This window comes from Pithys albifrons, chromosome 6 (assembly GCF_047495875.1).
Source record: "Pithys albifrons albifrons isolate INPA30051 chromosome 6, PitAlb_v1, whole genome shotgun sequence".
NCBI lineage: Eukaryota > Metazoa > Chordata > Aves > Passeriformes > Thamnophilidae > Pithys > Pithys albifrons.
Genome location: NC_092463.1, coordinates 38,268,266 through 38,296,217, shown reverse-complemented (window position 1 = coordinate 38,296,217; position 27,952 = coordinate 38,268,266). Strand labels below are relative to the sequence as shown.

General features: G+C 40.3%; 1 protein-coding gene across 2 annotated transcripts in view; it reads right to left on the bottom strand.

The window, feature by feature from the left end:
* Positions 1–20,009, bottom strand: part of LOC139673183 (cytosolic phospholipase A2 epsilon-like) — a 35,263-nt gene extending 15,254 nt beyond the window's left edge. Inside the window, exons 1-10 of one of the 2 annotated variants that reach the window (XM_071558355.1) lie at positions 19,497–20,009; positions 18,139–18,228; positions 10,365–10,437; positions 5,372–5,508; positions 4,754–4,885; positions 3,680–3,720; positions 2,272–2,314; positions 1,379–1,436; positions 772–938; positions 569–655 (exon numbers count right to left, since the gene is read on the bottom strand). In XM_071558355.1, the coding sequence (XP_071414456.1) occupies positions 569–655; positions 772–938; positions 1,379–1,436; positions 2,272–2,314; positions 3,680–3,720; positions 4,754–4,885; positions 5,372–5,508; positions 10,365–10,437; positions 18,139–18,228; positions 19,497–20,000 (1,332 nt within the window). In that variant the 5' untranslated portion in view covers positions 20,001–20,009. The remainder of the gene's footprint in view (positions 1–568; positions 656–771; positions 939–1,378; positions 1,437–2,271; positions 2,315–3,679; positions 3,721–4,753; positions 4,886–5,371; positions 5,509–10,364; positions 10,438–18,138; positions 18,229–19,496) is intronic. The other variant, XM_071558354.1, reaches the window with a different exon arrangement.
* Between the last annotated feature and the right edge of the window lie 7,943 nt (positions 20,010–27,952).

The window sequence follows — 27,952 nt, the reverse complement described above, 5'->3', positions numbered from 1 at the left end:
TCACAGTGAAGAGACTGCAAGTCTGCATTTGCTTCTGCCAAGGGTTCATCCTGTCTTAAAGTCATTATTGTAATCTTCATATTAACTGACAAAAAAGTGCTTTGTTCTGAGAAGGTGTTTTAATGGTCCTATTCAAGAAATATTCTCATTATGTTCTTTAAAATCCATACTCTATGTCTAATGTTTTCAGTATATTTTAATATATTGTCTTTTGAAGTATATGCTTGACTAAGGGCAGGTTTATCGACATCTTCCTAGCTTGTGCCCAAGGAGCAACTTTCAGTTTGGCTCCTAAGCAAAGGAGGAATCGGTGAGTTTTTGGGTGAGCAGGAAGCATCATATTTTCTGACATCCTCGTTGCTCACTGTATACACTACTGGCACATAATGAAGAGTAGCAGAGGGAAAACCTGCCTCTGTGAAGAAAATACCAGGAGAAACAAAGCTCCTGTTTTTTCAACGTCCAAGAAAACATCAGAATGTCCACAGCAGCCACCTGGGACAACAATATGGGGAATGGTTGCTAGTTGCATGACCTTTTATTCGCAACAGCTGGAAGTGATGCTCACCTCTGCAACGGTCGTTTTCCTTCCCATGGGCAGTGAATTCAGCATCAAGACTGGGGAGCCTGTCTCTCTACTGAACTTGCAGGACCACTGGGAAAACAACATGCTTTAGGACAAAAGCAGTCATGAGTTTACCCTCTCTTCCCCCTCCCACTTTCTTGAGAGACTCTCATAATCACTCCATCATTAAGATCACTCCAACATACAGGGTGGTAGCGCCTCTTCTTTGGCAACATGACATCCAGTGTTGGCTCCGCGTACTTGATGTAGTGGAACTTGGTGGGACACGATGGATTGACCACTCCATTGGGGCCCAGCATGATATCCTGTGTCCCCTCAAAGGACCCCTTTACAGTGAGGGAAAGCTCTTTCTCTAAAGTAGCAGAACAGATGGTGAGAAATGTTAATATGATTTAACCAGAATAATGTGCTGGCTTGATTTAAAATGATGTGCAAGTAGCAGAGCTGAGGAATTTGGACCAAGTTTTGCCCAGTGGAAGCGCTCTGTAGGGAGTGCTGGCAGGAAAGGGAAAGGAGCAAAGTGGATGCTATTTTCATAGAAAGGGGACTTTGAATTTTCTCACTGTGATATAAAACTAGGATTTCAACTGTAATGCAGATCTAATAGGCCTTATTAATATTTATCCAGATGCAGTCATTGGAGTCTATAACAACTTAATGTGTTTATCTGGCATTAACTTCACTGAATCATGTAAGTACTATTTATTCCACTAATACATTATATGAAAGGGACATCTTCTCATCAGTAAGTGTGCAAATATTGGGAAATAGATAACAAAACAATAATCTTACTTGATTTTTGCTTTGTCTTCTCTGCCACTTCAACTTCCAAGCAGCAAAGTTCACGACACTGTGAAAGACAGAGTGCAAGGTTATCACATGTCATTCTCAGTACGGGGAGCTGTGAATCTCTCAACTGTATGTTATGTCTAGGCACCTGAAGTTCTTGATTCCCTGACATTTCTGGGCCTTTTGCCATGAGCCACTAAGGAAAAGCAAAAGCTTTGGAGAGAGTTGTATGCATCTTCCTGTGACAATGACACAGTGAGAGGAATATACAGAGAAAGAAAATCAAGAGCATTTTCAGGATAGTAGCATAAGTACAATGGGTTAAACTAGGAAAAATGTGAAAGCAAGATATGTTGCTGAGAGATCAAAAGTCAGTAGTAGGAAGGGCTTTCTGAAGAAGCATTGCTATTAACATTTTGAGTTGGTTTCTTTATTGAGTATGACACTCTTCTTTCATGTAATATGATTACAATAGGTCAATATTTAGTGCAGAACTCACCCACAGAGCTTGGTTCATCTCCAAGTGTAGGAAAGGGCTGGATAGGTTATCAACAAGTGGCTGCACAGCATTTTTACCATTGTTCTCTGATAGGCAGCAGTACATATTTTGAAGTACTGGTACAAGAGAAACACTGTGTGTGTGTGTGTATGTGTGTGTGTGTGTGTGTGTGTGTGTGCGCGCGCACGCGTGTGTGTAGTATAGAAGTACAATGAATAGGAAATAATGGTGTATCACCAATGAACAGGCAAATGAAATACCTCATTCTCAAAGTATCTAAATATGAAAGAGGGAAGAAAGAGAAAGAACTGGTCTACTGGCTTCCCTGACCCACACCCTCATTTCTCTTTTAAATTAAGGAATGACTTAGAGAAAATATCTTAGCAAAGACACATACCACCAGCACTCCATTGGTAGCAATGATTTCAGGAGGACCAGAACTGGGAAACAAAATGAAAAACATGGATTTTTTAGATCAAACAAATTCCAGTCATTCTTGCCCAGGATTTTGCCCTTTCTTCCCACTTAGAATAATGATAGAGCAACCCCAGCAGGTATGTAACAAATCCTTTTCCATGCTTGCTTGGACTAGGCACTGCTCAAAGGGGACTCATCTCTGAGTAATAAAGCTGAGTAATGTGTATCATGGATATATTTTTGCAGTTCAATCTCAGGAACATCTAAAATAAAATCCGTGCTTAGGCAGTAAATAAAATTCTTCTCACTGTAACAAGTAAAGTAAATATATTTCAGTGGTCATGCTAATACACCAGTATATCCCTATAGGAAGCCAGTTGTATGTATTTACTGGTATGTAAATTATAGAATCATAGAATACACCGAGTTGGAAGAGACCCAAAAGGATCACTGAGTCCAGCTCCTGGCACTGCACTACCCCAAGAATCATACCATGTGCCTGAGCAGGTTGTTCAAATGCTTCTTGAACTCTAGCAGGCTTAGTGCTGTGACCACTTTCCTGAGGATCTTGTTTCAAAGGGGCACAGAACAGTGGGTACCAGTTACATGGGGGGAAAAAGCATTCCAGATCATTCAGGTGAAATCAGGAGATGGTGTGGAGTGACTTCACTTCTAGCCTTGGCTCCCCACTAGTATAAGAACTTTATTTCTGCCATGCCTTATTTATCTCGTGTCAACACAGACACAGATATACTGATTCAAATGGATGGGGGTTGACCATGCTGGAGGAAGGGCCTTACACTAGAGTTTCCAACACATTGTCATTGTGTTGGGCAGAAAGAAAACAGAATTATTAGGTCCCAAACAGTGCTGCAAGGGAAAATTAAAGGAATCACAGATACACTGGAAACCTAACCAGGATGGTTCAATGCTAGGAGTCTGCCCAATACATAACCTGAAACAAGGAAGCAAAAATTGAGAGACATCAATGCTCACACGCTCAGAAAGCCTTCTGAATTGCCCACAGGTAGACAAATCATAGAGTCACATAATGGTTTGGGTTGGAAGGAACTTTAAAGATCACATAGTTGCAACGGCCCCTACCATGGGCAGGGACACCTTCCACTAGACCAGGTGCTCAAAGTTCCATCCAGCCTGGCCTTGAGCGCTTCTAGGGATGGGGCATCCACAACCTCTCTGGGTAACTGGTAGGTGTGTCTTTGAAAGCAGCTAAGCTATGGAACAAACTAATCAGTCAGTTGTTGAGGACTGAAATAACATGTAGAAAGCTGGCACATTTTTACAGAAATATCACAGAACATGGCTTCTAATACTGTTTCTTAATCATTTAATAATTTTTGCATTTTAAAAATCTTTATGTCACTTACGTAGACTCCAATTTGAATTCAACTTCTAGCTCCTCCTTGGCCTGAAAGCAAGAACAAGATACTAAATGAAATAGCTAAAAAATTCTTTGTCCCTTGTCTAAACCCTGGTCCCTGACAGGCACAACTTAAGTAACTGGTTGCAATGCCTGTGATAAATATTTCAGACTATGTGGTCTGATTCAACATTTCAGTCAGATAGTTTAAGGATGCCTTCCCCACCTCCTTCCTTCTTCAAGATGTCATCAAAACAACCTGTATTTCTATTTCTTAGTGTGAAGCTGCTGGAGAAAGACAATTTGTCACTCCCTTTGTATTCTGAATTCTACCTTTTTCTCACAACTATTCATGGCACTGTCCTTCTACGACTTACTGTACTTGGTATTATCTTGGACATTTAAGATATGTTACACCCATCACTTTAACATAATGAACAGAGACTGGTATTAGTGAGTGATTCAGAGTAAGTGTTATGCAACCCCCAGTAAGGCAGCACTGAGCTGCATGAGCTGGTTGTGAATGACCCAGTTTGGATACCAGAAGCAATCTGTACACAGTAGCATGAAGTTGCATGCAAGATATTTTGTATATCTCATCCTTAGATCTTGAAGGGAATCAAGATTCTTTTTCCCCTTTTATATATGGTAAACTGAGAAAGGGAGTGAATCAGTCATTGATTGAGAGATGCATACAATGACACCTTCATCTTTGCCTTTTGGGGTGAAAGTAGATAAAAGCAAAGGGGCAGGGGTAGTGATTATGAATTACATGGGGGGAAAAAATGATGAATTATTCACCCTGCAATAGCTGCATAGCCTTTGTGTTGCTGAGAGGTAGCTCACAGTCAGATCCCTGCCCTACCTACCACACTGTTTCAGTCTTATGGTCTTTAATAATTTATAAAATTATTGTGAAGAAGGTCTCAGGCTCTCATTTTTTACCCCATTTTTTTGCTTATATTTTGAATGGCAATTCAACTACTCTTTACTGGAACAAGTCATCCATAGCAATATTTTGAAAGTGTTATATAACTCTCCCCTGCATTCTCAGTTGCTTTAATTGTTTGGTTGCTCTCACATTTGGGCTAGCCTTAAAGTACAGGATCACTGTTCTTTCAATTGGAAGTTTAGCAGTATCAAATATTGCACAGAGGAGGCGGTCATCTGGAGTAGCAAAATCCTCATCATATACTGTCAGCTCCAGTACATTCTGTGAAAAGAGGAAGAAGAGTTTTTTTAGCTTCTGCAATCTGGACATTATTAGCTCTAGACAAAAAAATATTATTGTGGATGTGATTGAGAAGAAAAGTTAAGAAATTAAGTATTATCCCTCTTTGGAAAAACGCACTGTAAATTGAATATTTATTCTTGCCTAGTTCATTTTAATTGCTGTAACATACTATATTGGCTATAAAACAAGTTGTTTTATACCTATAAAACAACTTAGTTAACTCCCAGATTCTGAGTCCATCTTGCACTGACTTATAACAGTCTCTAGTTTCCCTAAAACTTCAATAATGAGCTCAGTTTCAGGCCCTCCTGAGCAGGATCATCAAACTGACATAGGAACTCAATCATCTCTGCTGTTAAAGAGTTTGAAAGGTCCTTTATCATGTGCCATCTGTTAAAAAATAGTTCAGGAGATACATATACAAAATCTTCAGGTTGCATCAGGCAGAAAACTTTGGCTCCTTACCTTGACCTGACTCTGGATTCTGAAGTAGAAGGTTTCATTCCACACTGGATTGTTAGAGTTTCTCACAGTTTTAGTGCGTGACCTTTCACATGTCGCCGTTGGCAGCCACAACGAGACGTAGCAATCAGCCTGGCTTACTGGGTAGGGAAGAGGCAACACAACTGGTAATTTGGCAAAGTCAGCAGTGCTGCATGACACTGGAAAGGTTACTCCATCATACTAACAACAAGTGAAAGCTATTTAAAGACAGAAATGCCTGATATAATGTCACTCTTTTCAAGATTTCCTTCTGAGAGAGGAAAAAGCACAGACTACAGGATGACCTAGAACAGAAGCTGGTTTCTATTCTTCCTTGCATGAGTTGCAGACAACAGTGATATTGTTTATGAAAGAAAGGCTGAGAATTTCCTCCTCTAGTCAGCCAGCTTGGCTTCTCAGCCAACAAGCTGTGCTCAAGTATACATGCACACACACACTAACCCTCAGCTGCTGTCTGATAAAAGGGGCCTGGGAGCCTCCTGTATCTCTTGAGAGCAACTGCAAAAAGTGTCCATCTCTACCTTGCCTTCAGTGATTTTCTTGATGAGAGTTTGTCAAAGCAGCTGCAGAGCTACCCCTGCTGTATGACAGCAGAGGCTTCCTCTAGAAGGAGCTCATTGAATTAGGCATTGGATGTTAACTAATTGCCACCTCCAGGAGGAGAGGGACTCTCCCAAAATGCACCAGTAGAAGGCTGGTGAAGGATTTTACAACCCATTTCTCAAAGGGACCTAAATAAAGGTACATCTCAAGCAGGTACAACCAAAAATGCCATGTACTGTGTTCTTGGGTAAGGCAGTGTTTCTTCATACAGGCTATGCAAAGTACTTCAGCACCTTGAAAATCTCTCTTACACAGTTCTTATCAATAGTTAAGATGGAAAAAAGAAAAGATGATGATTAAGATGGTGAAAAAAATGATCAGATATTGTGTAATGCAAAAGGTAACTAGCTTTGAGAATAAATGCCCCTTGATAAAAGACCTTTGAGAGAGACAAGTGATGGCAGCAGTAAATGGAGAGGATCCTTCAGCAGCAGGTAAGGACTCTGCCAGCAGAGCAGGGAACAAGAGCTTGCACGCTGACTTCTAGGGAAAGGCAAAAATTTGCCAGTCCACAACAGGAGCTTTTTCTTTTCCTTCTCCCTTTCTTTCCTTCACCACTAGGTTTTGCCAAGTGTCACGATATAGCCACTGACTCTGTCTCAAACTGAGTGGAGGCTGCATTTTATTCTGCTGAAAGTGTATTTCTTCAAGAAGCCTCTTGCTTTTCTGTCCAAGAAAGAGTGAAGAACTGAAATTCAGAACTGCTTGAGAAATTATATATCATATTGTGATAGGTCAACAGACACTTTATTTATTGCTTTTCTACTTTTTAATATTATAATGCAGAAACTAAACCAAAACTAATTCTGTCAAATTTTTTTCTAAAGAAAGTTGTGGAGAAGTCAACATATTCCTGTAGTCAAAGAATACTATTCCTTTGATGGAAAAGTTTTGAAAATATTCTGTTGAGCCTAGTCTACTCCCTTTCCTGTCATTTGCCACATTCCATATCTTATTTTGAATTTAAAAAAAAAGAAGTCGGACAGCAATTTCACTGAAATTGTCTAGAGTCAAATTCTCTGCTTTAATTCTACCTCCCCACTACTCTTATCTATTGGCACCCTTCCCTCTACTTTCTTCCTGACTGTATTAGTTGAATGGACATTTCATCTCCAGTACTTGGTTTTCCTTCACTCCTCTCCTGTCATCTCCTCTCCTTTCTGAACAAAATCGCAAAGGGAAGGAAAAGGGCTACCTACCTACTCCATATTCACGCCAAGTAGAAACAACAGAAATTGTCTCAATAGCATCTGTTTCCCTCACAGAGATTGCATGGTGGACTTTGCAGACTTATGACTCAGAATCGTGATTCCCAGGCACGTCTTTTCCCTTCAGACACTCATGCCCACTTTGCACATAAGTCTGGGAGACACATACAGGTCTTTACCATTGCTGTGGTACAAATAAAAAATAAGCCATATTGGAAGACCCACAATTTAGGAAGGGCATGAAAGTCCTTGAATACATTCAGGGGAGAGCCACAAAGCTGGTGAATTGGCTGGAAGAAGTGTCCTGTGAGGTGCAGCTGAGAACTTGGGGGTTGTCTAGTTTGGTGAAAAGGAAGCTAAGGGAGGACTTCATTGCTTTCTATAGAGGGAACACAGAGAAAGAGGTGTTGAGCTCTTCTCCCTGGGGTCCAGTGGCAGGATGCATGAGAATGGTTCAAAGCTGTACCAGGAAGGTTTAGATTGGACATTAGGAAGCATTTCTTTACTGAGAGGGCAGTGAAACACTGTAACAGGCTTCCTGGAGAGGTAGCCGATGTCCCAAGCCTGTCAATGTTGAAGAGATATTTGGACAATACCCTTAATAACATGCTTCAACCTGGTCAGTCCTACTCTTCAGGTAGTTTGACTAGATGAGTGTTTTAGGTCCCTCTCAACTGGAATAGTCTATTCTATGCATAACACAGAAACAGGGCAGTGCACAGGAAATGCATGTTGCTGCATGTTGCCTGCAGGAAGCTGACTGCTACCTGTCTCCCCAGTAAGGGTAGGTTTAGGCAGCCTGACCAGTTTGGCTGCCTTGCATATTTTGCCTTAGGCACACCAGTACCTCTCTGAAATAGGAACATAGCATGTCACTTGCACCTTCTCCCTGCAGAGGAAGTTACTGTCTTTATTTCATTTACAGACAGAGTTGATTTAAGAACAAGATTTGAGACTGCCCTCCTTCTTTCTTAAGACTCCATTTGTAATTGCCTGCTACTTGTGAAATTCCAAAATTCAGTCTAGACGTTTCAAGGAAGCATCTCACTTAGACTGAGAAATCTCATTTGGAAGATTTTCGCTTTTATCCAAGGATGAGAAAGAATTAAAAAATATTAGCCTTTTTAATTTACAAAAGAAATTCTTAATCACTTTACTGCCAGATAATACCCCTTCTACACTTTGTTCCGGAGAAGAAACAAGGTTATTCTAGAGCAGTACTATGCCTGATCTTCCTTCCATCTTTCAGTGAGATCCTTACTCTGGCATTTCCAAACAAGAGTTTGCATTTTGAGTACCATGTTTAATAGCCCTTGTCAGATTTATGGTGCATGAATAATTACTTGTTGAACATGTATAGTTTAACATCCACACATTTCCGTGATGGTGAGTTCCACAGCTGTATGTTTTCTTAAACTTCCTATTTGGTGCTCACATTTATTCTTTTCTCATATTATGAAAAACAGTGAAAAATTACTCCTTATTCACCTTCTTCCCCTATTCCCTTTTGAAGGAACAACTACCATGTCCTCCTCAAGAATTTCACTTCCAATTTAAGGACTGTAGCCTATTTAGCCCCTCTGGATGGAAAAATTTTTGCAGGTTTGTTACTCAATTTCATCAGGTGTTTTTATTTATTTTGGTCAAACTGGGAAATTCCATGCAGATAATAATTCTTTGAAGAATTTTGAAACTGCAAAAATAGATATCAGAATATTTGGAAAACCTAGAAATAATGCTACGGATTTTAAAATGCATTAAAAGTAATTTTGTATAACTATCACATGACTTTAGATTTATCATTACAGATCAATGACTGTTGCCTGCTTGTCTGGCAAGGTACTCTGTTCTACTGATGTGATTCATCATTGCTGTATCTTAACTGTACTTTGAGACACAAAGCATATCAAGCAATCCTTAATTAGATGAATAGATGCAGCCAAACTACTCAGCTGCGTATTTAATGTAAAATATTGCCTCAGTTCTGCTTGCTCAATCTCTTTCTGCAACCTGATTATTTGTCTTGTTGCCTGGCTTGCAGAAGATCTGAGATGAGTCCTGGATGAGACCTTTCTGTGTTATTGCCTCATCACACTTGTGCCACAGCCACGGATGAGGAGGGGGGTGCAGAGAGTGCAACCCTATGATAAGACCTCAGGTATGGTGGGTCTCTCTCTCGCTCAGAGCTGTGACATGGGAAATTCCTCTGACACACCTTTCAGAAAAACATGTGATAACCACAGGTTAAGATTGGAATGGTACTGCATCGTAAATCCAGATCATCTTTCAGAAAATCTTTCCTGATTAATCCTCTGCAAGAGACTACAGATCCAATTACTGCTGATCAGGGTGAAACAGTAGAAACAAGAGAATTGAGAGGGTTGTGTCATTTCCCTTCCACACTAGAGCACTCTAGAGCTAATTTCAGCATCCTTTCACAGGTGGTCACATAGCTGTATTCACTCAAACAAAACAAACAGTTAACTTTCGTGTTTTGTGTGAAACACCTCTCCTCACTGCATTTATTCTTTAACATGGACTGTTAATAGTGGTGTTTTTCTTTCCTGCTTACTCACTTCCCACCACTTTCTTGCCATGCGACTCACAGTCTTGTACAACTGCAAGACTGCTGCATTAGTGTTAGAATGAACAAGACATCCAGCTCTCAGTCAGACCAGGTTTTTCGACTGTCATTTCAAGATAATTGGTAGTGGCATTAGCCTGGTGCTAATGACTGTAGAAAACTTTGTCCTATTCATCTCGTCTTTGTCAGAACCAAGACTGAGAGGGATTAAAAAGTTTACTTCTCCCAGATACATTTCCTAAGGTGCTGCAATCCATCAGCAGGATTACCCCTTGTTTTGAAAACACAGAAGGCTGTATTTTTTGTCTACCTGTTTCAAAAACTCTCCTTTCTTTGAGAGAAAGTACTTATCCTCAGAAACACTTTCAAGTCTTGAAACCAGTCAGAAGCACAGGCATAACACTCAATGAAACAGCAGCAAGAACTGACCTGGTTTATAACAATTAGTTTACATAAACACTGGGTTATTTCAGAAACACTAAGAAAAGGTGGTTACACAACTATAAAAGATATTATGTTGTCCTTAACCTGAGATACCACTAAGAATGGAGATACTTACAGGCATCCACTCGCTGCAGATTTCTCATCCGGATGATCCTTACAGTCAATAGGTAGCAGGGAGAGGATTCTATCTGGAGAAGAACAGTACAAAATGGAGTCTGTATAAGCCTTTTGTGGGAAAAAGTTTCAAATGTGCAAACTCACTGTGTTCTATAATAAAACAGTCTGTAAGATTTCGGTCAACTATATCATTATTCTGCTCATGAAAATCTGCAACATAAGCTTCTACTGTTAAGGAAGTCAACACTTTTTATATTTCACAATCTTTTTCTCTATTTCTCTGAGAGTCTGGATGGCTCACCAGAGCAGAAAAGAAAGGGATAAACCCCTGAAAACTCATGCAGCCTGTGAGAGGCTTGTAAAACCTCTTGCTCTGAAACTGCTGTGTTTAGCTCTACAACATAGCTACAGTAAGTCTCCTGAGCAGAGCAAACGCACCGGTGAGCGCCAGGGTGGAGTTGTCAAAACACCGTCAGTCTTACTCAAAGTTACAGTCAGTTCTCTTAGTAACAACCCATGAGGCCCCATTGCATTGAAAAAAGTGCCATGGAGAATACCTGTTGTCAGGATAAACCTGAAGTATCATTCTTTAAGAGGTGCTTTTGCCTTCTGCTTCAAAAACATAGATTTCTCTGGGTTTCCTTTTGCAATTGTATGAGAAAAAGAGTAAAAATAGTCCAAGCTTTTGTAAGTCACAAGTATGAGATAAATCAATGGCTGAAAATTGTTTACAGAGGATTTAGAAAGTAAAGACTTAGGTATGGGTTGCCTTTGGGGAAAAAATAAAGAACACTACCTTCCCACAAACCCCCTGAAGACTGAAAGTGCTTAACTTCTTTTGTTCCCTTTGAATGTCTCAGCTTTAATCTTCTATAAAAAATTATCTCCAGATTTTGTGATTGCAGGGACCTCTTCCTATTTATTAGAAGATAACTGTGATTTCCTGATTTACTTCTTCTAAGGAAGGTGATTTCCTGCTGGCTTATTCCATAAACCTGTCTCTGGCTCAGACTTATCTGCAAAAGGCTATTCTGTTCAAGGTAATAAATAAATCAGCATTTCCTGTGGCTGTGACACACAGTTATTTCCTCACACTCCTAGAAACATTTCCACCTGCATAAGTGGTTACAGCAGAGCCCTCCAAATCATTCTTTTTGCCAGCTGCTATTTTTATCGACTGATTTCCTTTCATTTAGGAGCATTCTTTTATTTCTATAACTCTTCAGAGACTTCCTATAACTACTATAAACAAGCAGACAAAATAGACGTCAAGGCAGATAAAAGGAAGCTGGAAGAACCTCACGTAAAACAATATATGTAATGAAGCTGATCCTTTCGTGCAAAAGAACAGAGCAAAAGAGCCTTATTTTGAGACAGAAAGACAATTATGCCTCTTTTGTCACAACAAATTGCTTTTTCAGTGTGTGATTCTCTAACATATCATGTTATGTCAAAACACTTTTTCTGAGCTCTTGAAAAGCATTCCTGTTACCCCCCCCCCTTAAGAACTATTTGGGTTTTTTTCTTTTTCAGTGTTTCTTCATGAACTTCAACCTAAGAAATCCATCCACCTTTTATTTCAAGTATTCTCAAAGGAGGAAAAGCCTAACAGGAGCTGTCAAATTTGCAAACTACTGATGGAAGGATATGTCCTCAGAGTCACCCCATACAAGGACACTGGTTCACATTTCAGAAACAGTACAGCCATATTAACACAGCACTACACCCAGTTAATTAACCCTTCTCCTCAGCTATTAGCAAAGGTGGATCACCATATTCGCATGTTAGGAATGAGCTTGGGCACCTCAGCATATGCCCTAAAAGGCAGAAACTCCTTGTTCCTTAGGGTCTGAATAACTACAGGGGAAATTCTTCCAGGCATTTATCTCTAGAGATCACACAAGGTGCTGCCAGCTCCCAGATCAGCTCCAGCTACGCTTCCTAGGACAAGTGGCATTGCTTGAGTAAGAATGAATTCAATATTTGCAAAGCAGTTAGAGAGTCTTAGATACGAAAAAAGGTGGGTTGGGGTATTTTTTATGATGGTTTCTGCCATTTGATCACCTACCTCCTAGTTGCCATATAATGACTTTCTAAGGTTAGCCACATTTCCCCATCTGCTATGGGAAAATCAATGCTCAGAGATGCAGGTTTCACAAAAAAAAACAGAGAACAAAACCAAAAACAACAAAAAACCCAACAGAAAACAAAACCACAAACCACAAACAAAAAGCACCCCCAGTGGCTTAACAGAAGCTATAGAAATCAGAGCCTGTGCTTGCACTAGGGGAGAGGTAGATGCCACCAGTTACTTGAGGAAAAGGCAGCAGCCAGGCATCAGCTGTCCTGGCACCTGCTGGTGGGAGTAGCAAAGACAGGTGGGAGAATAGAAATCACCTGGCAATCAGACTCTGCTAGTTATTGTGCTCTTGGGAGGATTTGCTATTTTAATTCATTCCAGTAACATCTTAAACAAAAGAAATGTATTTAAATAGCAACTGTGACAAGCATAACATGATGTACAAGGGTCTAGTTACAGAGACAAAGAAAAGAGCAGTCATGCATGTATAAAACAAAAGACAGAAGTTCTGTTATTCTTTACAGAATAACTCCTGTCATGATCTCTTTAAAACAAAGAAGCAAAAAACAAGTCTGCTGCTATGCAATATTCTACCACAGCCTTCAATGGTGCAAGACCCCAAGCAGCATCCTGCCCTTGTGTATACTGACGTATTACAACCATTTACCATTGTCTCTTTTTGGCTTTACTTTTGATATTTAAGCCTCGCATAGTCACCCTGTGACTGTTTCACTGATTGACAACTTGTCAGCTTGTCCTCAGTTTGGTGCTTTCCAAATCATGCTCATGTGTGTATAGCATAGCTACATGCAGTAGGGCACTCTGCCATGCCAGTGCATGAGCAAGGTGCACTGTACTAGTTTCTCTGAACTCTCAGGGAAATTGTGTTTTACTAGGATTTTGCAAACAGCAGCTCCAGCCCATCTCATAGTCTCCAGAGAAGACCTCACAGTCTTTTCTTCCTATTTTTCAGCACTTCCCATGTAAAAGAAAGCACACTACATGCATGGCACCAACTTACTCTGTTGGTGGAAGTAAAGGATTCCTCTGTTATGTGAATGATTCCAACTTTCTCCCACGAGATAAGTATGAATTTGAAAATAGAAATTTCTCTGTCATGAGCACTTTAGTGATGCAGGCTGTCTGCATTCCTGACAGATTTGTGCCTCCATAGGCCTATCCTAGTCCTCTTTAAAGTCATGTTTATATTAAGATGTAGGTATGTGTGGCATGCACCCATCTCCAGATGCACTGCTGTAAATTACTCCACTAGTTTAGCTGTATAATGTATCCTGTCACATCACAACTTCTTGTGGAGCTCCAAAATGGCAGCACTCCTCAATGAGACAATAGTTTATGAGACCAAAGGACAGATATATTTCTTCACCTTTTTTACTTGGTTTTCTCTCAATATGGTTCTTTATTCAGCCTTTAGGCTTACTCATCTAACAGACTCTTCCAGCGTGCACTATTGCTGGCAATACCTTCCTGGCTTGTGACACCAAAAGTATGAGCATTCACCACCCCACCTACTATGGACTAGCCAGTCACACAATTCCACAACAGTAGAGTCAAATGTGTGCTGCCTGAATGTCAGGTTGTTTATTTTTTCCCAGTTTTAGCTCCTTGTTTTAGCACAGATGTTTGATCAGATAGCAGAATACTGTAGCTGTCTTCCCAAAACAGAGAACAGTCATCCAACAACACTGATCCAGAGAGGGAAATTTACTCTTGAACCTTCAGGAGCAACGAACACATTCTCAGACTTGATTTTTTCTGTTTTAGATTGGTATTTACTTCAAAGCAATCATAAACAAACAGGAAAAAGTAATGCAGAGATCATGAAATTCATATTAAATTTGCGTGTGTGAAAACTATGTTATCACCAAAAAGCATCCAAAACAATGTCTTCCATCTGGTCTCCTGAACAGGTGGCTTTTGTCATTCTGTGTGAAAAACTGTGATGAAGAAGCAGAGAAAACTATGGTCTAGAGTGTCCTGGTGCTATTACCTATTTCAGTGCAACTGCACTGCATACTATTCCACAAACTGTCCTGCAAAGATCAGACAAGATTTTAAAATATCTTTAGTACAATCGATTTAATTTTACAATGGCTGAAAAAGGCCTTTCCTACAGACTAACCTGAAAAAATATGTTATCTATGTAAACCATGAAAAGAACTTCCTCTTTATCTACACATTTTTCCTGCAATCATCCAGTAATAATGCTTCTATCTGTTTCTGTGTCATCTACTGGCATAGGAGCCTTTCCTGGCAAAGATAGTTTCCTTGCCCTGACTAAGGTAGTCCTGCATTCTTGGCCCAGATCAGCATTCTGTTGAGATGAAGTCACTCACAGGATGTTACAGGGAACTCCTTTCTTCACCCCCAGGTGCTAATTTAACTGGATGGTAACCAGGAACCAAATGAAAAGAATGAAAATACTTCACTGCTGATGGTGCTAGGGCTGGTGGTGTGTAAAAGTCTGTCTTGAGCTGTCTGAGAGTCAGGTCTCCTTAAAGAGTGTACATCCTTAAGTATTTTACAGTTGCAGTTGGGATGCTTCAGGCTGTGAACATCACTCAGCCAAGCCCTTCCCCACCTGCTGGAGCTCACCTCCCATTGCTCTGGGATGTGCCAGGGGTCCCTGATAATTCAGGCTAGTTGTGTTGCTGTTTCAGTCCTGTCAATAGTACCCTCCAATTTTTAGTGTTCACAGATGTTTACCAATCAGACTTTTTCAGATTTTGAAAAATAGGTCTATTCAAAATTTAGAACATGTTCAAAATTATTTCCATATGCAGAACTGTAGCTGGAGAAATAGGACAGTCCATCTTGAAAAAAAAAATAGTGCTTTTTTATACTGCTTTGCCCTTCTCAAGCAGAACAAACCCAAGAGAAAGAAACTAGGCCAAGCATTAACCATCTGAGGGGTGAGACTCTTCATATCTAATTCCAAAAAGCTGTAAAATAAGTGTGCATCTGACTATTGTTGAGCATTTCTGGATTCTCATCCTAAGGTAGACATTACCACAGGACAAGCGTCACACTCTGAAAGTCTCTGTTTCTGACTACTGATTCTCAAGGGTATATAGAGGTATATCTGAGACACAGATTTCTTCATTTTTTATGTCAAATCATATTCCAAAGTTATAAGCTGATGGGAAGTGGCCTCATTTGACTTTGTGAGGTTCATTTTTGAAGTGTGGGGTGTGCTGAAACATGTAATTTCAGTAGTCTTTATTTTAGGCATCCCCGTACCACCACTCAGGGTGGCAGGAGGCACCTGGCTTCAGAACAGCTTCTGTAGCTGAGCAAAGCTGCTGCTAGTGCCATGTTCCTGCAAATACCATAGGGCTGGGGGTGACTCAGGAGGTGTTAACTCTTGCCTTCCCAGTTGCTGCTGAGCTTGAAGCTGAAGCTGATCCTGTCAGCAAGCTCTTGCCCTTGAGGGAGTCAAGGAGCCCATGCCTGGAGCCAGTGAGGTCCCAACCCTCCTACCTGCCTCAGCTTCTGGTTCACATTACAGAGTCTGACCTGTATTAGAAGCAAATGTTAAAATTTGCTCCTAACCTTGCGCTGCAATGTGACAGCTCACCACTCTGCCCATGATCTCAAGAGCTGCTTCCAGCTTCCAAAACCCAGCAGAATCCAGAGTTTCTGCTTTGCACAAGGGTGAGAGCTCAACCTGACACTCTTCTGTTAAAGGGCTGCTGTTCTCCCAGCTACACAAACCCTGGGAAATAAGGAGTCCTTGCCTGGCAGGGACTTGAGGCATGACTTGAACTGAGATGTGATGCATCTTACCCTTGTTAAAACATGGCTCATGCTGAATTCAGAACTACGTATGCAATTGTTCCACTCACCTTCCCTCACATGCATTATTATATGAGACCTGCTGCAATCCTTATCTATTTTAATATAAACACTAATGTTGGAAATTCCAGACCTGAACCTGCCTGACTTAATCATAGGGAAAAGTACCAACCAAGGCCCAAATAACACAGGTTTCTTAATGCAGATACAAATCAGAGTGTTGGCATAAAGGCAAATGCAGTTGCTGGCATATGCTCTCATATGTTTCTAATAGACAATATCTTTTAGCAGGCATAGACCCTCATATTTAAGTCTTCTAGTAGTTTTAGTGATGAAAAATTTACTTTTGAGACAAGGGCAGTATAGTGGTCCAGAAGATGGTTATGGTCCCACACACATCAGAAGGTTCTTTTGGTCCACTACTGCCACACCCTGCCCCCACGAAATTTAAGAACCCTTAAATGTCTTTGATCTAAGTCTATATTCTGAGCACATTATGCAAAAACAAACACATCAATGTGCGTGATTAAGAAATGAAGACAAGAAATTACTTGTCATATGTATGATTATCATAAGTAATTATAACCCAGGAATACAAATCTTTTTTATTTCTCTCATCATGATTTTAGGTTTCATATCCCTTGTAAGGAGCAGATATTATACCAAAAACTGATCAATAATGTTTTCAACCTATTTTTACTGTCTACAAAATTCTTCATCTTATACATGGTTCAGAATATCAGTATTCCCCTATGCTGAAGACACCAGACATTGCAGGCTAAATATTTGCAAGATAAAATGCCACGAAGTCCCCAGAACTGCTAGAATATATCCTGTAAAAATACAGTATAATCTTTTAGTGCTACTGAGTTTTATTTTTTTTTAATAATAATACTGGGCAAATACAAAAGCTAAACTTTGAAAAGTGCATGGGAAAAAAACCCAAAAATATTGTGAATATGACTTTGTTTAAATTCCTTAGTGCATAAATTTTACCAGAACTACCTTTTAAGTAGCTTATCCCAAAGCTCACAGTTCTACCTGTTCACAGTATTACTTTATCTTTCACATAAAGCACCTTTTGAGCTTGATTTTCTCTTAGCAGAAACTATCTGCATGAATCATAGTGTAAATTTCCACAGAATTGTCTGCCTCAGAAGCAGACAGTTTGTGGGACAACATTGTTATATGAATTGCACTTAAATTTCTGTAATCTTGACAGACAGGATACAATGCATGTATTTACTGCTCAGACAACAATGTAGCAGAATGAGAAGCCCTACCAAAATCAGTAATGTCTAACAAAAATAAACTTATGACTGATACTCAAGCACAAGAAATAGCCTTGGCACATTCAAGTGCCATTCCTTGTACAGAATCACTTGTTAGTTTTTTTTCCTGATGGAGCATGGAAGTGTTCAAGTCCTTACAGCAGACCATGCATCAGTGTTACTTTTGGGTCTTTCCATTACAAGAAGTTTTGTGGAACAAAAAGCTTACCAATGGATTTCTTTTGCAAGTGAGTGAGTGATTAAAATAGTAGATTTTCTGCCTGCTCTAAATAAAATATAACAGAGAAATACAACAAACAATTATGAGAACAGAGTCACCTGGACTGGTTGAGGGTGTCCCTGGACATTGCAGGTGTGTGGAACTAGAGGACCTTCAAAGGTCTCCTCCAACCCAAACCATTCTATGATTCTATGAAAATCACAAACATAAGTAGAATAAAATGATCCAAAAATAGACTTAAGGGTGCTTCCCTAGTAACACTCAAACTGCTGCCATCATTATTTATCTACCTGAGCTCTCTCCCCATGTGAGCAAAACAAAACCCTTAGTTTTCTTTCGTTCTAAAGTCCCTTGTTCATAATACCTTGAAATCACCTTTGTCTGGCACAGTACTTTCATCGTTCTTTTCTTGCGGTTCTCCATCTCTCAAAGAATTGAAGTCTGAGTCTTCATCCTGGAGAAAAAAAAAAGATAAATGATAGTGTTAAAACAACAGCAGAAGCATTATCAGGGTAGATAATTAATTTCTATTTGCAATAATTTATGCTGAAACCTTGATTAGAATAGCTGTTGGTTACACCCAGCTGAGTTACTGCACTCAGATTAATGAACAAACGACCACATGGTTTGGCACATGCTGGCACAAAATCCATGTCAGGGTTATCCTTTCAATGAGTCAACAAAGAAAGAGCCATCACAGCTTTGAGGTACTCAGAAGGTGCCTCTCAAATTATTCTGTGAATAGTTTGCTTTTTGCTTTCAATGTGATCTTTTGGCAAACTGCTCCTGCTATTAGCCAAATTAAACCTCAATTTTAAACATCCCAGAATATCTTCTCTGAGTTTGAACACTGAGCATGAAACGTTGGATTTGCAAAATTTTAAGGTTTCAATTTTTTTCAGGAAATTAAATTTCAAAAATACTTCTACAACATAGGGTGCCTCCTTTTGAAACACTTTGTAGGACACCATTAAAGAAGAGTTCCTACGAAAAAAAAATTTGAAAATACTGTTTCTGTTTCCAGAGTACTTCCTATCAGTGATGTGCCTCCATTGAGTGAGGGAGCACATAGAATAATGCATTATGTACTACAGTTAAAACTAAATACAAATCTTGAAATAATGCAGAGAATGCAAACCAAAATGGAAGAGTCAGAACCAAAAATGGAATGTGCAAATAAAATTCAATTCTCTGTTCCTTGTCTCTATCCTGTCCTTATTCCATTTTAATAACAAAAAGAAACCAAAAAAAAGACCCCCAAAATTGGGTTTGAGACATAATTATACATGTCAAAATTTTTCTATTGATACAGAAATATGAAGTTTTTATTAAAACTAGCACTTAATTACAAATAAAAAGGCACTTTAAGTCTGGGTCTGGCTTCAGGCTGATAATTCAGCCCCTAAAGAATGTTTCCTTCCCCGCTCATTTTTTCCACTTTCTCATCTTTTTATGTCCCCTTACTATCCTGACTTCTCTCATTTTTTCTATGAGGATGAGATCTTTTGCTCTAGTGGATTCAAGAGGACTTCTGCCACTGAAAGCCTTTAAGGAACATTTCACCTTAAACTCCTTCAGGTAGAGACATTGTTGCCTAGTCCCATCAGACCACAAGATTGTACGCTAGCTTGACTACAAGCATGCTCACAAAGCAGAATTTTTTTTTCTGTCAAATGCAGAGGACCAGAGGACCTTAAGCAAATTTTAAAGCTGTTTTCTTACCTCTAGTCCTTTTGTCTTTGATAGCATCATCATCTTCCCTGGATTCATGTAATAGAGTGTCTCTGGCACCTCTATGGGCAGCGATTCTTGAGACATATTTCCAAGATAAAGTTCTGGTACCTCCATGAGTGGTGATTCCTGAGACATGTTTGCAGGATTTATTTCTGGTACCTCCACTGGCAGGAATCCTTTAGTCATGTTTTCAGGATATACTCCTGGCACCTCCATGGGCAGCAGTTCTAGAGATTTGTTTTCAGGATATACTTCTGGCACCTCCACGGGCAGTGATTGTTTAGTCATCATTTCAGGATATACTTCTGGCACCTCCACAGTCAGCAGTTCTAGAGAAATCTTTTCAGTATCTGCTCCTGGTACTTCCATGGGCAGTGGTTCTAGAGACAGGTCTTCAGGATCTACTCCTGGTACCTCCATGGGCAGCAGTTCTAGAGACAGGTTTTCAGGATCTACTCCTGGCACCTCCACAGGCAGCACTTCCCAAGACATGTTTGCAGGATGTACTCCTGTGGGAGTCAATGACAAGTTATTTTATAAAATTACTTGAGGCCCCACCCATCTCATCTCTATAAGTAAAGGACTTCCCTCCCACTGCCAAAGACAGTGAAGTTCCAAGGATAGGCTGCTCCAGGGAAAGACCTTGCAGCACAAACACAATAGCAAAAAGGAACGTGGCACCTTTGTCTGGCTGGGAAACTCTCCCAGCCTGTGCCTGCCCCATGGGTCCTTCACTGCTGCCACCCTTCTGCTGTGGTGAGAAGAGTTATGGGCTGCTCTGCCAAGCAGAGAATCACAAATGGCAACACCACTAAGACCTGCTCCTTCAAACCCATTTCTTCCCTACCTGTGGCACAGGGATCACCCTGAGCAGGGACAGCTTCTATGTGAACCCTGAAAAAGGCCTCTGAGTAAAAATAACAACTGATGAATTGCCTGTGTGCAGGCACAGTCCTGTGGACTTTGGTCACAGCCTCTCCGTAGGTGAGGGGACACAAATTCACTTCTTGAAAAGAGGCACTGGCCTGTGCCACTCAGTAACCTCTCGGGAGAGGGCCACCCCCACTGCCTGACAGATCACTGCATAGACCTGCACCTTCCAGCTCCTCCTGGTCTGCTCCAATTTTTCTCCCAAGGCCAAGGTGTGGGCATAGGGCTGGGTCTTCAGTATGCAGCATTGAGCTGTAAGTACAGGAGGTGAGTGAGGGGCAAGGAGTATCGGCATCAGATTATGTGTGATAAGGCAGTGGGGGACTAGGAGGTGGACATTTGCAGGGGCTAACAGAGGTCCTGAGGTCAATGCCTATGGCTGTAATCATGGCCCAGGACTACAGCTGCATCTGGCAGTACCTTAAATACAACCCCTCCCCCCCCCCCCCCCAAAAAAAAAAAAGCAAGGAAATATGTAATAGCTGAGCAAAGCTGATAGGAGTTAGGCTTTTATAAATTTTCCAGAGAAAGACCATTCTATTTTACACGACAACTGTGAGGAAACTCCTGTTGAGATGAATGGAATATAGTATCCGGTGCTTAAGTTTCATCAGTTTTATTTTACAGAGATTTTGTTCAACCAAAGAGCATGAATGAACAAAAGAGCTCATGAACATCTCCAGGCATACTCAGTGGAAATTACCATCTTCAAACACAGAAAAACAAATAAATAACAAACTAGCAGCTCCAGTAACAGTAGGCTATGTCATAGCACCTGCATTTCCAGCATGAAAAGTAGCTCTGCCCACACTGGAAGTACAAGAGCACCTTTGGCCTTAGGTCATGGACACTGCTACATCCTGGAGAACTCCTTGTGCAGCTTAATTTAGAGAACAATCCTTCTTTTTTTTTTAACTTGATCAGGAAAGAAGACCTGGCTGACCTTGGAACACCTGTCATGGGACACTAAAATACCAGAATACTTGTTATTAAAGCAGGCCAACTTTCCCAAGGCTGATTAGTTCAGAGAACCATTAGCATAAGCCATGATAAGTGAGAGAAACTCCTCTAAAGCTGGTGAACCTTACAAAAGCTGAGATTCCCTGTTCTCAGGAAAACCTGTGAAGAAGAAAGATTGACTATGTGTATAGGCTTCCCAGTCTACAGAGTGAATTCCCCATAATATGCACACTTTGCTATCTAGAATGATGTGTTCAACCTTCAGATAAAACAAAGTATTCTGCTCCACTCTGAGTGATGCCACAGGGAGTGCCATATAGAAAGAAAATTCTGAGGTTTTCATCAACAACTGAATGACTGCTATCTTATTTAACATCTGAATGTACAAAGCTGGACAGTTTCAACTTGTAGAAAGAAAAGCAGAGGCTTCAAGTGGAAAAATTTTATTTCTTTATTTCATATTTCAGTAATTTAATGATAGATGGAGCAAAATAACCCACCTGTTTCAAAGATTTAACTGTAGTTGCCCTGGCAGGAAACTGCACACTACTCCTTTAGTGCAGTACTTACCACAGTTCTATCTTGCTTATCACACAGATTGTGCCATAACTTCCTCTACTGCTTCAGTTTCTTCATCACGCCTTGGCAGAGGTACCTGTATTATATCTGACTGCGGAGACAAACTGTGGAGAAATGGAGCTCCATGGCAAATATTTCAAATGTAGTTTTGTGATTTCTTTTACCACAGTCTTGGACTAGACTGAAACTCCTGACAGCCAGTGTCCCCCTAAATGCCTTGCAACGGTATATGCTTGCATAGCCTTCTTACAGGCCAGGCAAAATAAGCCTGAGGTTATTCTGACAAAGTGGAAACACAATCAAGATTGGCTGTCACCAACTCCCTACTCTCAGACATATAGATATTTCTATACGAAAATCAGCACTGGAGAGCAGAGTCAGATGGACATCCTGGTTCAGCTATGTCCTCTTCCTGCAGGATGAGTGGTGTCTTAGACCATGAGTTGTGCAATTTGCGAAGGAAGGAAATGTGGAGCAGGAGAAAAAACCTCACAGGAGAGAGGGACACTACTGCTGTTTGTTATCTTAGCCCTGTAACAAGTAAGAAGGAATCTTCTGGGAAATTATTTTAGAGCAAGTCTTTTCTGAAGAGTTTAAAATACTAGAATATATCTAGTTAAGACATGACAATCATACTGAAAAAGTATGGCACTTTGTAGCCATTATACAGATGCATCAGCATTTGTATCCATCTATCATATGACTAGAACACAGCTCTTTTACTGAGAGGTATTACTTTCCCAGTAGAGATACTAGCACCATTAACGACTTTGTACATCTCTGCACTCACTGTAAAATCGTCTCTGTGTGTCTTTAATGTTACAGTTACCGATGCAATGGATAAACCCAGTACTCACCATACCAGTCTTAGAGCTGCCTAATTGAAGTGTAAATTCATGCTCCATTTTGCCTCCCTGGTTTTTTGCATGTTGCAAATCTATAGTCCTCAATGGTTACCTGTACAGTGAGAATGTTCTCTGTGCCTGGAGTGCTCTCGCTGTGGGGTGTTTTTCTATACTTGGAGAAAGTTTTCCAGAACTACAGTAAACTAAAAGAGCAGTTCCAAAGATTTTTAAATCACTATTCACTTTCAACATTTCTACAGGCTACATGTAAGTTTATCAAATCCTCAAGAGATGAAAACCAGCATGAGCGCAATATTACCAGTACAGTGCTTCTTCTCACACCCCAAACTAGCAGTGGGTTACAGGCCATCAACTTCTTCACCAGCAGAGATCATGGACTAGAGATTAGGAGTGACCAGAACTATAAAGGATTTTCTGAATACTTTTCTGTATATGGGACCAAAGCATTTAACCTTTAAAAAATTCTAGGATATTGTATCATCTGTTATATCTCAAAACTAAATTACATCATATATTTAAATCTCAAAACGAAATATTTGGCTTAGTAGCTTTTAAGCCAAAAAAATGCAGCTCAGGGAGAAACTTGAAGCATGACTTGCTTTTAAGACTGGGTGTCATCCAGCTGAATAGCAGAAATTGCAAAATTAAAGAAACAACTGTCAATTGCTCAAGATTTAGAAATGCATATTAATATATGTAGGAACTTGCAGCTCCTTACCTGATGGTTATCAGACTCTAAGGATGCTCCATTACATTGGCAGAGAAAAGGAAATCGGAGAGAAGCGAACTAACTTACAGATTACTAGCTGAGAGAGAGAGAAGGTTGCAATAAGGAGCAGTTGGCAGGATAAGTGAGGCTCCTAGGGACCAAGGGACCATCTTTTCCCAGGGTTTAGGGGCAGAAAAAAAAAAAAAGAAGAGAGAGCTGGGAACCAGGAAGAACTCATAGTGTACATATTAGGTGTCTGTAAGCCCAGATGATCAGAACCCCAGCAGTGAGATTTAATGCCATGACATTTTCTGAGTTAGAGATTTTTAGTTGCTATTCCTTTTAAAGGACTAATCTACCAAGACTACTTTGAAGAAAATAGAGGAGGGCTATACATTTATCTCTATTTTAAATGATTGTATTCACCACCTTTTGTTCCTGATTTCCTTTTTCTTTTCTTTTTTCCATTTCTTATTACCTTTTCTTTACCATTGACTTGGATACACAAAATGTTTCTTGCCTTTGCCCACCTCAATATCACATGGCTGTAATTCCATTTTTCACTTTTTCTCAAGTATTATAAATTTTTCCCCCTCTCTCTTTTTTTCCTCTGCATTTTATACCATCTGTTTTTTAATCTTTCCCCTTTGTCTCATATGTCTCCTCCATAGTGCAATTGTACCTCCAGAAGCTTCAAGTTTGGTGGAGGTTTGGTCATATTTAGAACAAGCATGAATACTACAAGGATTAGGGCAGCTGGGATCAGGCTATTACATCTGGATTAGACATCCAGCTTCATGAGAAAAAGGGATATGCAATAGTGAATTGAAGGGAGTACAAAGGAGACCTCAAGACCCTGAAGCAACTGAAGACATGACAAGATATCCTAGAGTTTTGATATCATCAGGTGAAGGTGTGGGAGAAAAGCTTTATGAACACCGCAGGTGTGCTGGGCTTCAGATGGAACCCTACAAAGAACAGACCTTCAGGAGGAACTCAAAGGTACACAATTTAAATGGCATGAAAGGCACACAGCTCTCACCCATTGCTGACTACTGACCAGCATACCATGGCCAGTTATGGTATGCATGAGGTATGGTATTCCTCTATGAGGAAATGAGGCCCTGGTGGCCTCCTCTGCAGCATTACCACTCCAGCAAGGCAGTGGGATATTGCACACACACAGCAGAGCTGTACATGTAAGCAGGCTTTGGCACAGGGTTTATCAGAAGGGAGTCCTGCTCTGCCACCCACGTTCTCCTGTATCTGCTGTGGCAAACACATTTCTTATCACTCACATGGTGCAACCTGCAGTAGCACAAATGAATAGCTCACTTCACTCAGAATGTTTGCAATAATCTCTCATTTGATCACCTTCTGTGTTACAGAACAGTGTAAAATAGTGCTGCCAACCACCCCATTTGCTTCTGCTTCCTCAGTGGCACTCGCCCAGTAGGACTGACCAAATTCTCACATGCCTTGTGAGGAGTTAAAGAATCCCACTGCTGCTTTCCTCAGGTTCTTATGGTCTGAGTCACCCCACTGAGCTGCCCAGTTCTTCATGCACCTTTGTGATAATCGGAAGGGCTGGGGCAAGAAGGTGCAATTGCATGCTAATCCCTTCACTTACTCGTAGATAATGAATAGGTAAGAAGGAAAAGCCAGACACAGAAAAGAGGCAAAACATATTAATTACAAGTAAAGAGGTCAGCGTGTTAGTGTTTGTAGTTCTATTAGCACATCTACCAAGAGTTCTATCTCTTAAAACATTTAGGAAAAATCATGTTAACTCCCACTGATGCCAACACCATGATACAGCAAAGATCTAGATTATTGCAGTGTTTCTCTCCCCTCTAGTTTATTTCCTCCCTTGAAAGGATAATTCCATTAAGTCCCTCCTCTTTCCTGTATAGGGTGACACTCCCAACCTGCGAAACGAAAAGGGCTTTTAAAAGCCCACTTCTGCAGCTCTTACCTACATTCTTTCAATGCCTCTGTACAGCCCAGAGGCAGAGCACAGAAAACATACCTATTAGCAGCTGAACTAGAACAAAAAATGCCAGCAGAAAAAGCCACAAAAAACCTCCACACTGGCCTGAGAGGACATATGACAAGGATCTTCTGCAAGTGTTCTGTGCAATTAGTTACTAAAAGCAATGATAAAAAGCAAGGTGAGCCCAGCAATCAACAAATTAATCAATCCTCTAAGTCACAAATAAAGTACCTCTACTAAATCTGGACCAGGAGTGCTAATAAATGGTGGTGAGGAGAACAGGCCACTGCTGAGGAACAATCTCCTGGAGACACTTCTAGAATATCTCAGAGAGGAAGATAAGAACTGCAGATGGCATGCTGAAGCTTGTATGTTTCTCCTCTGCTCAAGGGGTTGTTACATATCTCTAGACGTAGGCACCCGGTGCCCTAGGTAAAGGCTATCTGAATGCAGGGTTAAGCTGGACTTTTTTAAGGATTTATAAGAATGTAGGATATGTAGGTGTTTTCAGGGTAAGAGCATGGGCTTTGACTGTGGGTTTATCTGAAAGAAGAAAGGCATGGATATTTCAGGATTCCAAGGCAAAAATTGACAAGAAGATCCAGTTATTGTACAAGAACTTTTCCCACACTGAGAGCATCACTAGGAGCTATCATGTGGGCCTGGTCAGATTGCCAAGGGGTGTGACAGGCTCAGCCCCAGGCAGGTGCAACAGTGCACACAGGGAATAAATGGGGCTTCCCTCTGTTAAACCAACTCTTGCTAGATTAACAGAAGAAGACATCAAGGAAAGCAAAGGGGTATAGTTAAAGGCAGAGATGGGAAGAGAGAGGCAGGCTTTTTGAAATTTGGTGTCATCAAAGAACTTGGATGTCCAGGTCAGGAACTTCATTTGCAGATCTTTAAGATGCCTGAAACTTCAGGTACAAGATGCTCTGCTGGAAGAAGCAGCAAACACATGTGTCACACCAGATGGGTTTGTCATAATGATAATCTGGGAAGCCTGGAAGGGAGTTAGAGCTGGGACAGAGAAGAAGCAATGCCCAGAGGGACCAGATGACTAAGCAACAGAGATCACAAAGAGGGGAGCCCTTGATGAGCACCAGCAAGTAAACAGCCATTTCAGCACACTAGATGTTTGAACTAGGATTGCAAATTGGACGGAGGTGTGAGGGCCTGGAAAAGCAGCTGGAGTAAGAACACAGCACCCCCAAGGGTCTGAGGTCATCGGAGGCAAGCATGGGAGACTAAAGTCAACAAAGGCTAGAGGAAGACATGGCATAAAGGAATACTTGAAGGAAGAGAGACAGATTATGATAGCCAAAGGGAAGAGAAATTTCCAGACTTTTAAAGGTTCATGTTTCATTTTGAATTAAGAATTTATTTTCTATTTTGGCTAAGACACATGATATTCATAACTCTCTGTTTGCCATTACATGTTACTTCAGCACAGGCAATATGCGTGTCATTTAAATTTGACGTAATTAAGGACTGACTGCAGCATTAAATGCTTTTTTTTTAGATTAGTATCTTTGTTGTAGTGGAAAAGGTCTACATAGTATTTTTCTCATTAAAATCCTTCATAAAGCAAATACTTATTTTGGTCTTCATCTCAAAAACAAGCAGTTTCAACAAATTACCTTGTGCTATTTACAGTAGTTGCATAGAAACTGTGTTGCTTGTAGTCAGGCAGGAACTGACAGTGTCATACAATTATCCATGGATATCAGTGGAAAGCACTTAGCTTGCCTTTTGAACACAGAATCTGTCTCTCAGTTTTTGATGTTTTAATTCTCACAGCATCCCATCCCATAACAAGAAATGCTAGGAAAACTGTTGAAATTAATGGGAAGTGGGTACTGGACTGGATCCACTAAAAAACATGACTGTTCAGTGAAAAGCAGAATCCCTGGATTAGGTACTTACACTTGCAATAGAAGAGCTGATTCTGACGCACGAAGAGGTTTGAAATAGGCATTTACAGAAGATTTTCAAAAACTATACTGAAAAACCTAAATACTGCTGGTGTAATAAACCTTCTGTATACAGAAGTATAGAAAATATGTGTTTTCCATGCTAAATCTCAGATTACGTTTTCTGCTTAGCTTGGCACATTATTTCTAATAAAATTTCTTACTGGCACTATGGCAAATACAGTTTTGATGTTCTCTGAAATTGTCTACATTTATTATGTGTTTTTCTGTTGCACTTGATTTATAATAAACTGAATATCTGTAGCTAATTTTTCTTCATTTTGCATGTAACTTCTGGTAGTGAGCAAATTTTGAAAGAATTTGTACTGCTCTCGTAGGTTCATGCATTTAAAAAACTTGTCAATAAGCCCCATACTTCCTAATTTTAATTTACTGCATATACATCTATCTGCACACACAAAAAGTTCACCAGC